General features: G+C 38.6%; 1 protein-coding gene across 36 annotated transcripts in view; it reads left to right on the forward strand.

Moving 5' to 3' along the window:
- Positions 1-16360, forward strand: part of SGIP1 (SH3GL interacting endocytic adaptor 1) — a 206338-nt gene that overhangs the window by 140036 nt on the left and 49942 nt on the right. For 19 of the 36 annotated variants that reach the window (XM_045477730.1, XM_045477729.1, XM_045477736.1 and 16 more), the window contains 3 exons: positions 3141-3268; positions 4243-4369; positions 9607-9672. In XM_045477730.1, the coding sequence (XP_045333686.1) occupies positions 3141-3268; positions 4243-4369; positions 9607-9672 (321 nt within the window). Of the gene's footprint in view, positions 1-3140; positions 3269-4242; positions 4370-9606; positions 9673-10592; positions 10653-16360 lie in introns of all 36 variants that reach the window. The other 17 variants (XM_045477733.1, XM_045477741.1, XM_045477750.1 and 14 more) reach the window with 3 other exon arrangements.

Below are 16360 nucleotides of genomic sequence, written 5' to 3' on the forward strand. Positions count from 1 at the left end.
ACAAATGAGTGTGAGCTACCTGGGGTTGAATTGAACAAATATATTTCCTAACTACAAGTCTTTTTAGAGTGGCAGAGTCTAAATAGGGAAGCCGCTAGCCAACAAAGAGAGATGAAAGTTGAATCAATAGTTATGTGGTTTCCAAGGGGCTACCAAAGACACTATGCTAGAACTTCAAGTTGAAGCAGCAATGGATTCAGAGCAAGTCATTGGTTGCTAACTTTTTTGAACTCACAAAACTCAAATAACATACACGTGATTTTTAAAGTTAAACTTAAAATCGTGATACCCAGTTTTTTCCAGTGCTACTGTTGGGAATGAATAACTGCTTGAAGAATGAATGAAAATATAATTCCAGATCATAGGCTAAGAATAGAGATGTACAGCCTTCTACATTCTTAGAATATGAACAGTTGTGCAACCTCACAAAAGCATGGGAAGCCTTAGTTCACTTATGAAATACCCCTCAAGTGCTGAATACCCTGTGCTGAACCTCAGGGTTCTGTCCAGAGGATTTTGCTTCATAAACACTGCCTCAGTGTCTATCCAAATGCATAACAAGCCAATCAAGTCAATTCAGTTAGGAAAAAGTGAAAGGAAAAGGAGAACAGTTAACTACTAGCCACTTTTTTCTTGGCTTTTAGTTGTATCTGTATGATCTAGTCCCATTTATTTGTGTAGCATTTTACAGTTTACTAAACACTTACATGCGTTTTCTATTTTGTTTGTTACAATTACCTTGTATGGTAGAGGCATATAATTTTTTTTAGATAGGAAGCTGAGGGTCAGAGAAGTTAATATCCCACAGCTGATAAGAGGCAGACAGGGCCAGAACTCGGAGCAACTGAGTTTGTCCAGTTGTTTTTTTTTTTTTTTTTTTTTTTCATTATTCCACACTGCCTTGATGACAGCACCCATATTACTTTCCCAAGCAGTAGTGATAGTGGTTTTTAAAACTTTCCCTCCTGGAACATGTAGAAGAAGGATAAGCAGCTGACTTTTTCCTGAGCTGGATTCAGAAGACTATTACTTGGAAACAGAATAGATAGACCATGGATAGATATTTTCAACCATTCCTATGGCATGGTTTTCCAGTGAAACAGAACCTAGAAAAAGCCCCATGAAACTTCCTCACAAAGACTTTGTTGTTTAATGGTTTACTTTTCATCTCTTTGCTGTCACTTCTGTTTCCTGAAAACATCCTGGGTGTGAATCTATTAAGTTAAAAGAAAAGTTTGTAGTGGAACCTGTCAGAGCACATCTTATTTTTTTTATTCAAAAACAGATTAGCCAAAGACTAAAAATATTTGTGTTGAGAGAGATGTGTGCAATCTGTCGATGCAAACATAAGAGCAGGCTTTATGCAAAATATGGGATTCCACAAACCACCTCAGGCTACAAGACACTGCATTTAAGAGCTTGGGCTTTGGAGTTAAGTAGACCATCTGAGCTGTGTGACTGAGCGAGTTACTGAATATCTCTGAGCTTTAGCTCTGATTAGGATAACTACAATGCCTTCCTGCAAAACTTAGTATGGGGATAAGACAATGCATGTAAAATATCTAGCATAGATCTTGGCCTCATAAAATAAGAAGTAAGAATACAGTAAAAAGTGGTAAAGGTGGAGAGTCAGTAGAAGTAGGGATGGAGGTGGCAATAATTTTAGTAGGGTTTCACACTAAGAATAAGAACGTTATAAAATAGAAAGAAACACAACACACTCTGCTGTTCAATGTCAAAGTTCTCTGACAATCTCAAAATCTGTAGATGGAGATCAGCATCTTGCTGATCTAGGATTCTCCAGAGAGCATCGTTTTGTGGCATGTAGGACGGGAGGATAGGAGTAAGCAGCTATTTTCCTTTTTAAAAAAATGTTTACTTATTTTTGAGAGCGTGTGTGTGTGTGAGCAGAGGAGGAGCAGGGAGAGATGGAGACACAGAATTGGAAGCAGGCTTCAGCCTCCGAGCTGTCAGCGCAGAGCACGACGTGGGGCTCGAACTCACGAAATCATGATCTGAGCCGGTCTGATGCTTAACTGATTGAGCCACCCAGGCACCCCTGTGCGGTTACTTTCCCGAGGCAGGGTTTCTTAGAAGTTTATTGGAACCAGCTGATATCTGTGCTTCCAACCAAAGTGACAACCCTCTGGAGTAGTTGGAACTTTTCTGAATAAGAACTATTTGGAATATTGATCTGAATTTCTTAAGGTGTTTAGCCAAATAGTCTATCCACATATCCCAGACATCTGGCTAAAGATAGACAGAGCCCTGAATCTAGAGACCCTACCGGTGTGCTGATTAGTGTGCATGCCTCTGTGTGTCTTCTGCGTTTCTCTTGCTTGTCATTGACAGCCAGAAAAGTAAATCCAAGAGGCCCTTTTAAAAATCACCACAAAAATCATCACGGGCAAACTCTACATAGAACAGATTCCAAAATAGCCTCCTTTAAAAACCGCAATCCTCTAAATTCAATGTGTTTCTGTTATTAAGATGCTAAATGCACATACTTGTGCCACATCTCATTTACTTTCTTCTATGCTGTCCTTTGCTCGCCATCAAGGGTTTACTTACATTTATTAAAGCTAGCACTCATATTTTGATGCACAGTAAAAAGGAGAATTCTCTTATACATGTTTTTAAAAAATATATATGCATGTATATATATATATATATATATATATATATATATAATGTAAAAAAATCGATCACCTTCCTTCAAGGTCTAACCTCCATTTTCACCTTGGACATAAATCCTGAATATGCAAAAACAAGAGAATTTATTCTAAGTTCAGTGTGCATGTGGTCAAAATAAAAGGTACTCACCACCCAACTAAAAGGGTCTTAAAGCATATTTTCCATCACAGAGAGTAATAAAAGGATTTACCTTTCACTGGGTGTCACATGACAACAAAAAGCAATAAGCTTCAGCTTCTACCATCAATTATAGTTCTGAGTGATTTTTTTTTTCTTTGTTAAAAAAAAAAAACACCACTAGACGCTAGAGTGTTGGGTGTACTAACTGGTAAGGTGAAGAAAAGTATCTGGGACTGGCATTGTGGGGATGGGGAAGGGGAGTCACATGATGACAGCTCTTGGCCATGTGTGTTTCCAGCCATTTGTAATACCTGTTTGTCTTTCAGGTGCATCATCCCCTGCTCGACCAGCCACTCCCTTGGTTCCTTGCAGTAGCACCACCCCTCCACCGCCTCCTCCCCGGCCTCCATCTCGGCCAAAGCTACCTCCAGGAAAACCTGGAGTTGGAGATGTGGTATGTTCCCTTCTGCCCTGGCTTGCTCAGAGACTCAGGGTGAGAATGACAAACAGAAGCCAAAATCCCTCAACACAGGCCATCTCAACGGCCGCAAGATCACTGGTACAAATGGCCCTGACAGATGGCGTCTGAAAGGCAGCCACTGTAGGATGGGTGTACATTTCAACCCTCCCCAAATCACTACCATCTTTCACGTCAAGGTCTAAAACGGTAGGAATTGGAAGCTGGGGCTGTCAGTTTTGCTACAGTGGGTTTGATGCAAATTAAGATAGGAATGCTCAATTGTGCTAAATCCTTTAAAAAGGGAGGTGTTTCCTTTCACCCTACTTATCTGTTTTCAGAAGACTCTAAGAGAGGGTAGGTAGGTCCTGGTTTCCATCCCTAGACTAAGAGAACTTACTGGTGTTAGGCACACCATGTGAATACATAGGAGGGCGGTAGCCTGATAAATTTGTTCCAGGTGTTTCTTGCATTGTGTTTTAAGGCTGAAGAGGTAGAAAACATTCTGTGTGAATGATTAAGAGACTTCTGGAAGAGGTCAATTTCTTTGATATCCACACACACAGGAGTCACAAACTGGTGATGTCCACAATATTTGGTTTAGCTAGCATAGTTTAGTACATTGTATGTAAATATGCTTAAATGGGTATAAGCTCTCACATGAGGTTACCTGCTTAGTCCCTGAGGGCATGTATGTTCACAGTCCTGAAACATCACTGACCACATCACAGTTTGCAGCTTCTCTAAGCCTGATATACCTGCTGAGTATAGCACACCATGTCTCACGGTTCCTCCAGCTCCATCCATAAGCTCTTGTATGGATATAATCAATTTCAAGACAAAAATGGTGTCACCTGTACTCTTGTAAGAACCTGAGTTATCGTATCTGGTGCTGGGAGATGTCAAAAACATGGAACAAAAGTGCTACCACCTGTGTATCTAATTTTCCATCTCTTTTCTTTTTCCTGCAGCCCAGACCTTTTAGCCCTCCCATACATTCTTCCAGTCCTCCTCCGATAGCACCCCTTGCCCGAGCTGAAAGTACTTCTTCAATATCGTCCACCAATTCCCTGAGTGCAGCCACCACTCCCACAGTTGGTAAAAATTATCTCCTCTCTTTTAATCCGTTTGTTGTTTTGACTGGCTCTTTTTTATGATCTGAAAACCTCAAGGCCCTATATTTCTGGTTGAAATTATTTTGCTCTGTGTTGTGCTACTATCAGCTGACTCTTCTTTTAAAAGCACCTTCTCAGCAAAGGAGGCAAAATGCTTTAAGCAGATGAACAAATAAAAGAACATTAACACCTATATTTTGCAGGAATTCTCTTATGCCATTCCATACAGAGTTATTCATAAAAATAAAGAAGAAATCGTCAAATAAGGTCCTGTAATTGATATATTATTTCTTATAATGAAAACATTCTCCTTTGAGGAGGAATATTTAAGTGCCAATCGTGTACCACATCAGAAATCACAAAAATTTAGATATTCTATTTTCTTGAAACTTTCATTTCTTGATCATTTTTCGTTGTCCTTTTGTTGACAGATGGTTTAAGTGTTGGCATTGTGTGACTTGAACAGACTTTTTGACATTTTTTTCTAGTGCTTTTCAGTGAGGTGTGGTCAATTTTCCCCGAGAAATAAGTCATTGCTGGCATTTTCAGTAAATGCCTTTGTGCCTCTTTCCTTATGGTGTGATGAAAGTCAAGAGTTGAGAATGGCTGCTCAGCTGGATGGTTTTCCCAGGTTTAAATGCCTCATTTTGCCTGGAGCATCTTCCCTCATCCCAATGCTGATCTCTTTCTATACCTCATTACCCATCTTCCATAAGCTGCTGCTGTCTCATGTTCGCATGGTGTCTCGACCTGGGGCTCTCCCGTTCCATTTTTTCCCATTGTCTTCCTTTATTGTCTGAACTCCCCTCCAAGCCTTCCATATCATAAACCAGCCAGCCCATCCTGCATTGCTTGGGAGAATCATTAACCCAAAGCTAAATGAATTCCTGCTATTATTTACCAAAGAGGAACACGCTACAGAGCTGCCCATGTGAGAAGTAGTTGGATCAAAGCCTGAAGCTCTTCTGGAGAATCTGTTTTCACAGGGTGTGTGCCTCGTAGGGTCTCCAAAGAGAATTTCAACTATATCATTTGTTCTATATTTTCAATCGTGCCACCCCAAAAGAAGCCTTCAAATTTGGTAAAAATATAGCCAGCTATCCAATTTTGTAAGATTCATTAATAGACAGATACTTAACATTATTTACATAGCCTAGTCTATTCTTTCTCTGCATCATCAAATGAGGTAATTTGGGACTTCCTATTTTAAGATGCCCAGTAGGTCAGTTCTCTCTAGGGCTTTTGTTCGTTTTTTCTGTAATGTCTCAATCTTATTTTTTTTTAATGCTTATTTACTTATTTTGAGAGAGAGAGAGAGCATGAGCACTAGAGAGGGAGGGGCAGAGAGAGAGAGAGAGAGAATCCCAAGCAGGCTCCACCCTGTCAGTGAGGAGCCTGACATGGGCTCAGTCTCACAAACCCTGAGATCATGACCTGAGCAGAAATCAAGAGCCCAACGTTTAATCGACTGAGCCACCCAGGCACATTGTTTTTGAACACTCTCTAATATTCTTGATTGCTACAGCCATTTCACCACTGCTTCTCTGGTTTTTGTTTTTGTTTTATTTGGGGCGTTGTTTTGGTTTTTTCTCAAGATCATTTCTTCCACCTACCCCATGTGATTTTCCTGGTTGGTCAGAGAAGAAAGTAAGAAGAAGAAACCGTCACTCAGAAAGCTGACCTGAAGTGACCTCAGATGGACGATTAACATACTCTTTAAACTCACTGAGATTCATAGAGAAAATTACACACAGAGAATTTGAACTGTGCCCATGTTTTACACCATGTGTTTTTATACACCCTGCTGTGGAAATCTCAAATCCTGGCCAGTGACTTTGATTCTTAGCACATCTAGTATGCATTCTTTCAATATGAATGACACAGGGGTTAAAAAAAAAAAATTAAGCCACCTGAGAGGATACTCATATTGCTTCATTGCTGAGGAGCATTCTGATTTAATTCATTTGGTTCTGTTATTTTTATTTGGTTTTCGTCTTCCTCACTCTCCTATTCTTTACTTCCTGTTGCTGTGGGTCACCTGACAGCCACTTCTCTCTGAAGTAAACACGTTGTCAAATGACTAACCGACAGCTTCTGTGTATTGCTGTTTATCTCTTTCTGGAGAGAATGTGCTTTGGTCGTTCAGCACAAAAGGGCCGACTATTCATGACTGACTTGGAATGTCAACTTTAGGTAGCCAAATGGCATTGGGGGGAATAAAGAATTTCAGCAGCAAATTTTTGAGATTGGTGGCTCAACATTTCCCTCCTACCACATAATACTTTTTTGACATTTCCTATGATATTTGAGCCCAAACTGGGGCAAGTGTGGTGGAAACTTTGTGCATATTTATTTGTAGTTGCTTATGGCAAAGTTTAACGTAATTCAAGGACTAAATTTTTAAGACCAACCTAATCTTCCCACACAATTCCTGTACAAATGCAGCCCCCAAAGACTTTAGACATAAAATCTTTCATGAAAGTTGTGATTACAAAGTCGTAAATCCGATGCCACACCTGAAAATAGGACTTTGTGTGCACTGCCACACTCAAATAACGAAGAACCTTTCTGGAACTGTATATCACTGACTTTAAGACACTTTCTATCAGAAGATGCACTGTTATTTTGTATATGACTGAAAAGGAAGGGAAAACTGTCAAGTGAGCTAAGATGCAATGCCTTCTTACCACGTTAATTTTAAGACCCATCCCAATTTTGGAAATGTTAAAATGTGAAAAGTGCACATACCAGAATCAATGAAATATATAAGAAACCCCTTTCGCACAAGGAAAACTCATACCCCTTCACTATATGATTTTGGGGGAAAATCCTACTAATATTATGGGAATAGAGAAAATGTTTAAAATTGTTCTAAGAAACAAACTCCTAGACATTTAAAGATAAACACAGCTATCTCTAATTTAAATATCCATTTTTATTACTTTTTTCTTTTTTCTATGGGTGATAAGGGTTTGTTTGTTTGTTTGTTTGTTTATATGTTTGCAAAATATTTCTTTGGTACCCCAATACAATAAGACTACCATAAAGACAAATTTTTCATTGTTAAATTCACTCTTAATTATATTCCTTCGCTGTTAATTATGCATTTTCAAGTGCATCTCTAACCCCACCCCCCACATCTGAATGAATGAAAAATAACCGTTTACAGGCACCAAAGGAAGTATCAGGTAGATTTTGATATCTCATTTGGTGAAGAACTTTGAGCAAAAGTGATTTGTATTCAGTACTGAAATATTAGTCATAGCATCTAAATCATACAGTATTTCCTGTAAGCCTTTGTCTCCAAGCTGGGTGGCAATTCTGAATTGGATAAACATTCTTCTAAAAATGCTTGTATTGCACAGAAAATCCTTTGGAGATGGATATTCCTGATCTCAATTAAAAATTTCCACATTTAATTTTAGTCTTTTTTTTTCTTTCTACTATTTGTTTTGGAAAAACCTGCACATCTGGCTTCCCCATCCCAGATCAATTTGAGGCAATTTCCATGGCTAGTTCTTAAGGAAATTTTTCCTTCTATACTTCACTTGAAGTATTTAAGGCAAGCACAGAACTATCCAATAACCCATCTTTTAAGTTCCCCAATTTAGTTATGAAGTTTTCTTCTAAGCCCTCAATGTCCAACCACCATAAAAAAAAATTGTGAGCGTGTTATTCAACGCTGTTTCGTAACTTCAGCTGAAAAAACAAATGGCAGTATTTGAGGCTCCTCATTTTGGTGTTTGCAGTGGTGTTTTTTGGTTTTTTGTTTGCTTGTTTGTTTGTTTGTTTTAGTGTGTGAAGTTTGCCTTCTATTATTTTTTTTTAAGTTTTTTATTTTAATTCTAGTCTAGTTAACCTACAGTGTTACATTAGTGGCAGGTGTATAATATACTGATTCAACGATTCTATACATTACTCAGTGCCCATCATGATGCAGGCTCCTCATTTTGAGGAGATTGTAAATACGAAAATAGTTCTTCAAAGAAAACAATATCCTCCATCATTTCGCACTAACAGGTATGAAAGAGTATTGTAACGTTCAGTTACTGCCAGCGTAACTGTTTTGCTTCCTAGTTTCTGGACAGATTATGGAGGGTCCTTCTTGGTGCCAGTTCCATTTGTCCTGTTCCTCTCCTCTCCTACAGATGTTACAGACATTGCATTAACTTGTTCTACCCACCAAGGAAGCCACCTCTATAATTAAAAACTGATTGGCAGGTGATATCCTAGAACCTTAAAAAATGCCAAAGAAATATTTTCCCCACTTTACTTCCTAAGTCTGGAAGGCAAGCCAGTAGAATATTTTTCCAAGAAACATTGTTTATAGACCTTATCTTCCCTACATTATAGGGGGGATTCTCCCTTATTGGTCTTTGTACAGATTTTATTCAATTTTTTATTGAAATTGTAATAATTCTCTTAAGAACTGTGGAACTGAGTGCTTTTTTTTTGATCACATAGCGTAGAACTCCAATTACCTGCATTTGTTAGTTGGGGAGAAAGGAGATTATGTGCAAAGATCTGGAACGATTTGGGGTTCAGAGCAACTGTTGTGATCAATTCACAAAGACATTTGGCCATAACTGGATACCATAGCCAAAGACGGAATTACAGTAATGTTGTCCAAAATTAACAGGCCATAACTACTAAAGACAGGTTCAAGGCAAACTGAATTTGGATACCAATGAGTTTGAAATGGGATACTTCATTCAGCAACCTCAGATTTATACTGTTGCCTTTTTTATGGTCTCATTGAAAGCTTACTCTTTCCCACTGGGGCAGGGGGAAGGCATATCCCGAGTGATCTTGTTGAGCTGTCCGCACTCTGCCAAGCGGTTCTGTTGATGGACATATGTCTGGCCACTTGAGAACTGTGCCTGAGTGAAATACACTTACACGAGTCAATTATTAATGATAGTGCCTTTAACAACTCCCTGAAAAGGTGGGGACGTGATTTCTTCCACAGAGCTGACTTCAGCCAAACTCACAGATGCTGAAATCTGTCATTTTCAAAATTTTAATTTTTTCTCATAGAGCCATCATGAAATAGACACATCACCTTTTTATACCCTATCATTATCCCAGTATATTAGGTTTTGTTTCCTTTTTCCATTAATATCATTCTTGTTTCAATCCGTGAAGTGTACTGCTTGATTTCATTTGGGATTTGTATTTGTGTTTTTGTTTTCCATTCCTTTATATTTCTTTGGTTCGTAGTGTCAGAAGATGATGTTTTTTATGACAAACTGCCCTCGTTTGAAAGGCGCTGTGAAACGCTGGCAGGTATGGTGCTAGCCAAGTGATCTCTAGATATCTAGACTTTAAAAATCCAAGCCATTGTACCATCTGACTGCTATAAACTTCATGGACATGCTACTCACCTCATGAGTGTCTGGTGCCTCTCAGATGCACCCTATTTATTGTTCATCATGGAAATCATGCCACCGAAATTTTTTTTTTGAGTGAACGTATTAAAAAGCAGCAGGTTGCATGACAGTTTCTCAAAAGGTTTGAAAAAGGTGAGATGCTATTGCTTTGTGAATTTACAAAGGAAGGAATAATTTAACTGCTCAGAATTACATGTCCAGTGACTGCTTTTTAATTTAAAATATAATAGAGCATCGTTAGTAATCCTGTTTTCTCTTTGGTACATAGGTAAAGGGTGTTTTGTGTCTGGATGCCTAAGGTGATTCCAGGGGAGGGGACGGAAGATATGTGACTTCTTCCATGAACTTTAAATTGATATGCAATGCTGTTGTCATTTAAAACCTAAGCTAAGTTTGATATAACCCATAACTCCGAGTTTATCTTTTTGCAAATATAGAAGGGGATGACATTGAAGATGAAATGGATACAGCAATTGCTGAATGACAGTTTGCCCAAACTAGTGCAGTTAAAATATGCTGACACCCCTGCATGGCCAGGAAGACTTCTGCTCCATGCGCTCAAGCACCAAGTATCAAGCTACCAACAACACATGCCCATCCCTTTAGGCCTCCATAGCTTTGCTTTTGCTTTCTGTTTCCTGAACTAAAAACAAAACGAAACATAGATTGCCAGCCTTCCCTTTTTCCTGCACGCTAATGGCATGCAGTGCCTCTGCCCTCCCCCATAGTGAGATTAATGACCTGTAACTCATACTGTGTCCTTCTCTCTCCCTCTCCTTAACCTTTCCCATCCCGCTTCAACTCCTGGCCATACAGAGAATGAACAGCCTTCCCTCGTTTGGTTTGACAGAGGAAAGTTTTATTTGACTTTTGAAGGTAAGTAGTACATAGCATACCAGATTCTAATTTATACCCCTCATCCTTTTTTCCCACCTGCATTTCCAAATCCCAGTTCTCTTCAAAAGACCTGGTCCCACTTTCTGTGTACAAATGCTATGGCTACTTGGAAACTATTAAACACTAAAGAAAATACAACATGAATTTGGTTTGTATGGGATCTTCCATTTTTCATACTAAAAAAAAACACATTAAAAAAAGCAAGCTGATTTGCAGTTAATATTGGTTACTTGTGTTAAATTAAAAAACAAAACAAAACAAAACAAAACAAAAAACAACACCTTTTTTGGACAAGGAACTTAACTCTGTCAACCAGGGCCCTTTCCTTACTCTTTTGCAAATGCAATACAACAAATGTAAGGATATTTTGGGTTGGAATTGGCTTTTAATTTTGTTTTGGACAATTAACGTTTCCGATGCAATATCCATTAATGTAAAACATAAGTACGTATACATGTTCTTATGACAAGGAATGCTGCATGGGAGATCAGAAAAATGAGGAAAAGAACAAAAAGGGTTGTCTTCGTAAGTTCTGTTTGCATCTTTTGAAATTGCACCGGACATGGCTGCAGTAAGATGGATAACTGTCACTGGACCCGCCATTTTAGAAGTTTAAGGAGAATATATATAAATATAATGTCAGATATTTAACCTCCATGTTGGATACTTTTATATTCTGAATTAAGGATGAGCAATCTTCTGTTTTATATTTAAATTCTGAATCATTTTAACAGGCCAAGCATTTGATAAAAAGTCCTACTTAAGCTAATTGTGGGGAAAGTTTAAGTAATTTAATTTGTGGGCCCTCTTACCCATAAATATTTATCACTTAAACCCCTACTTTCTACCATTTGATTGATTGATTGATTGATTGATTGATTGCAAAAGGTGATTTTATTAAAGCACAGGGACAGGACCTGTGGCCGGAAAGAGCTGTACTGGGGCTGTGATGAGTGAGTTAAGGGAGGTAAAGACAAAATGGAGGCTTCCCAAAGGACTTTCATATGCTAAAGAGGACTCAGAAGATACCAGAGGCCTAGCTATTGTCAAGCAAAGGTTGTTTTCCGGGATGATTCATGTTTCCCACATGATGTCAGAAGCCTTCATCTCCGCAGGTATTACTTTTGTAATAATGCAAAATCCACAACTTAGGACCTTCTAAACTTTCTCTTTGGGTTAGATGGAACTAAAACGTGCCCAGGTGTCTTTTTACTGATCAACACATCTCAAAAGGAAAAGCTACAGTTGAATAGGTTGGTAATCCCAAAGTACAGCAAATACCTGCATATTAAAAGGCCTATCTCTGGTTCAGTTTGGCCACAGCAGAAACTGTAGTTTACCCTGTTTTAACCAAGAAACTAAACAATACACTACTGCCTACCCTCAAGTATTTGGGGCTCAGTAAAAAACAATGTGGACGGTGTTTGTTGTTTCCATTTATTTTGGTTTTAAAGTATCTATTGGCTCATTTGTTTGTGTTTAAGTTTGGGTTTCTTTAAATAGAAAGAGAAAGAGACTTCTTTGGAGATACCCATCTAAAGACAATTTTAGGCTGTTGGTTTGTTTTTAAAATATGTATTATCAGATAAATATAAGTATTAATAACTGTGTAGAATAACATAATGTGAACTACATCTTTTTTCCATTTCAGGAAAATATAATAATAATATGTAGTATAAGATAAAATATAATATTAGGTATCTAAAGTTGGTAACATTGCCATTCTTATTAGTAAGATCTGAATTTCTTAAGCATCTTAATTTGGACCAAGAGAGTCATGCAAGAAGTTTTTTTTTTTTTTTTTTCTTAAACGTTTATTCATTTTTCAGAGACAAAGGGAGAACAGCATGATTGGGGGAACAGAAAGAGTGGGAGATAATCCAAAGCAGGCTCCAGACTCTGTGTGTCAGCACAGAGCCTGATGCAGGGTTTGAACCCATGAACAGTGAGCTCATGACCTGAACCAAAGTCAGACACTTAACCAACTGAGCCACCCAGGTACCCCACAAGGAGTTTAAATAGAAATAAATCAGAATCTCTAGTGCTGTGTTACCTTCATGCTGGACTTTGCTCAAGTCAAGGAAGTATAGAAAAGGCTTCCCAAGGGACTATAGGAGCAGCCTTATCACAAATATATGTCCCTACTTATCTCATTAAGAAATGTTTATGCAGACAAAGTACATTAAAATGAACTTCGGGACTTAGGAGAAACTAAACATGACACTTTACCACCTGAGCAAGAATGGCCATGTCTTAAGAATGGAGAAGGTTTGTTTTCACTATTCATGCACAGTAGTCTCAGGTATTTTTAGCTAGTGCAACGTGGAAGGATTTTTTAAATTTTCCGCTGTGATGATAAATAACACAGAAATGATGACATGTTAAATTGCATTGAGAATAGTGCCCCTACCCCAACGGACTGTCATTCAACATGTTTTATTGAGTAGCACTTCTAGCATTTTCTTCTAGGGCACCCTGATTTTTACCCATATTTTTTTATTCATATTATCATTTTCTTCAATTCTTCATTCAGGGAATACAGAAGAAGAAAAAAGATTCCCAGCTCAAAATATCCATCTGTTCTAATTAGCTTTCAAATTATTATTTATTGGCATCTAAATAGTGTTTTTATAGTGTTCAAAACCTTAGCTGGTCTCATTCATTAATTTGTTCTTATAGTGCTCTAGGCATTGTACTTAGTAAGTGTTTGAGCCACTGACCAACCAACCAACTAATGAGCATTGGCTTATGAATTTATTTGGGGGTAAACATGCTATGCTTCATACTTCCAAATTTGATTTAACAAGAAATATAGAAAAGTGTTAAAACAATGGTTCTAACTCACAAGAGTTCCAAAGCTTTTCTTAGTGTTTCACTTTTACAAACAATTTCACTAAAATCTTAACCTATTAAAGTTGGGCTTTAAAAAAAAAGTAAAGCATACAAAAGGTAGTGACTTTTTAAATTAATTCATCCAAGAGTATATCCTATTGAAGTTTTCAAGTATTCTTCTGAGACGGAAGGAAGGGAAAGATATTTTCATGACAAGTAGAAGATGTGACTATTAGGTATTTGAACAATTCCCTAGAGCATTTTAACATCAAGATGTTTCCAGAAATGTGCTGTCCCTTTCCTTGATTAGTTTACTTAACTACAAAATCATCTTGTATCTGGTCATGAAAAAAAAAAGAAACAAAAAACCCTTGCAACCATTCTCAAGTGTCCTTGTGTCTGAATATCATCTCCATCCTCTGTGCATGGAGGCTCTTGCACACTCATCTCTAGAAAGTTCTGTTCTCCCATTATTGCTCTTACCCCTATCACGCCTTCGGGAATGTCACATCCTTAGCAACACCCTCCTCTACATTCGCAGGCTGTCTGCCAACTTCGCCCACCTGTTTCCTTAACTGAATCCCAGCTCTCTCCAGGGACCATCACTTCTGTAGCACTCTTCACAGAAAGTACTCCAGTCTTCTGTGGGCCATATGTCATGGGACTAGAGGCGGTGTTTCAATTGTCTCAATACCTTCTTGCCACTTCCAGAGCCACCTGATAATTCCACCTCCTACTGCTCCTTACTGCTGTCCACTAGCTGCAGAATATTCCTTAACTGCAGGCTTAGAGATGCTGGAGCTCCTTTTCACCCTCTTCTTCACCTTGCTCACTAACTTTATCCTGTGACAAAGATTGATGTGTGTGACCCATCCAAGACCCTGGCTTTAGGGTCTCTTTGACTTCTGCAGCTCCAACAGACTTTCTCTTCACACCACTCAGTAATCCACACCTCTGGCTACATCTTGTCAATGGTCCCCACTGGCAAGTATCACGTTGTATACCTCATAATTACCAACAGTTAGTCACCCTTTCTGTACACCAAGTACTGCACGGAGGCAGTGATTTTTTTTTCATTTGACAAATATGTATTGAGTAGTGCTGTGTGCTAGTACTGTGTAAGCACTCCCCAGTAGGAAGCAAAACAGAAAAATATCCCTGTCACCATGGAGCTTACATTCTGATGTGGAGAGTCCAAAATAAAAAGATAAGCAAGGAAAATATGTACCACGGAGATGGTAGTAAGTTCTACGGAGAAAAATAAAATAGGGGAACCTGAAGTAATAAAAGTAATGAGTAATAATAAATAATATCTCAGTGCTCACCATGTGCAAAGTATGTCCCACTATTATGTGACTTCATCTGTACCCTTCACTGATGAAGAAATTAAGATTCAGAGAATATAAATAACTTTCACAGGATCACTCAGCCAGAAAGAGGCACAGTAGGAATTTAAACCCAGGTGGCCTAGCTGGAGACCTAGGATGATGCTCTGCACACATGACTTCATTCAGTCTTATAAACAACAGTCCCTTGAGGTCAGTGGTTCTGGTGGGTTTCCCCAAATCTCCTAACCTTCCAGCTCTCCAGTCTCCTGACTATACCTTATCTTTGACTTCACTGAGACTCCTGGTCTCGTGTCCACCCCATTCATAGTGCACTAGCACTAGCCTACATTGAAGTTCTTTTCTAGACCCCATGGAGGAAAAATAAGTTTCTGGAATGGTTCCAATAATCCAACAGCAGCTACACCTCCCTCTTTGGAATTATGTTGTCTATGTGAAAAGAATAAACTTTTGGACATTTTAAACTTCTGACTTCCTTCAGTAGGGTCTTAAATATCCCTACTTGATCATTGCTATGATGCAGTCATAGAGATGGACCACTCAAACTTTCCTTACCCTGACATAGGTAAGGAAGTAACATCCTACAAGAAGCAAACATGCCACATGTTTCACGTGTGGCCAGAAGGATATTAATTTATTCATCTGAGAGTCACTAGGGAAAGGAAAATTGGAAGGTGTGACCAGTTTTCTGGGAAGCAACTGTTTTGCTAAATTTACAATATTCTCCAAGTGGGAAGTGGCCACTAATTGTCCCTACCTCCGTGTAGGCCCTTTTCAGTCAACAACGTGGTGAAGTTATTGAACATCCAATTCTGCAAACCACAGTGTTAAGTACAACCAGGTTAAGAGAAAATACATAGAAACACGAGAAGCAGTGATGCAAGACCATCTTCATGAAAAATATTACAATCACACTTCCTAGCTATTCTTAATGTCTGTATGTAAACTCTATGGTAAATAAAAAATGTGAAATCCTTTCAATTAATAACTGAAGGACACAGAGAGCTTTTTTAAATAGCCTAACTTGTTAACATCCAAGTAAAGCTGAACCATAAAAATGTTCCACCCGGCAGATCTGCTGAGGGTTTCAGAATTCACGTTGCTTCTTCATAAAAAATGAGTTGCCCGCTTCTGACTTCAGATGCCAATCTCAAGTCCCAGGTTGTCACCTGTGCTTCTGACTGCCCAGCTATAAATTGAAGGCTCTTACAAACCTCCAACTTGGGTTTAGTAATTTGTCAGAACAGCTCACAGAGCTGAGCTTTACATTCTATTACCAGTTTATTATAAAGGATGCGACTCAGGAACAGCCAGATGAAAGACATAGATAAGGCAAGGTTTGGGAAGGGGCATGGAGCTTCCAGGCCCTCTCTGAGTATGCCATCCTTCTAGTACCTTGATGTGTTTATCCAACTGGAAGATCTCCAAACCTCATTGTTTAGGAGTTTGATGGAGGCTGTTTGCATAGGCATGATTGATCATTGGTGAGTAAGTCTATCTCCAGGCTCT

Source organism: Leopardus geoffroyi, chromosome C1 (assembly GCF_018350155.1).
Source record: "Leopardus geoffroyi isolate Oge1 chromosome C1, O.geoffroyi_Oge1_pat1.0, whole genome shotgun sequence".
Lineage (NCBI taxonomy): Eukaryota > Metazoa > Chordata > Mammalia > Carnivora > Felidae > Leopardus > Leopardus geoffroyi.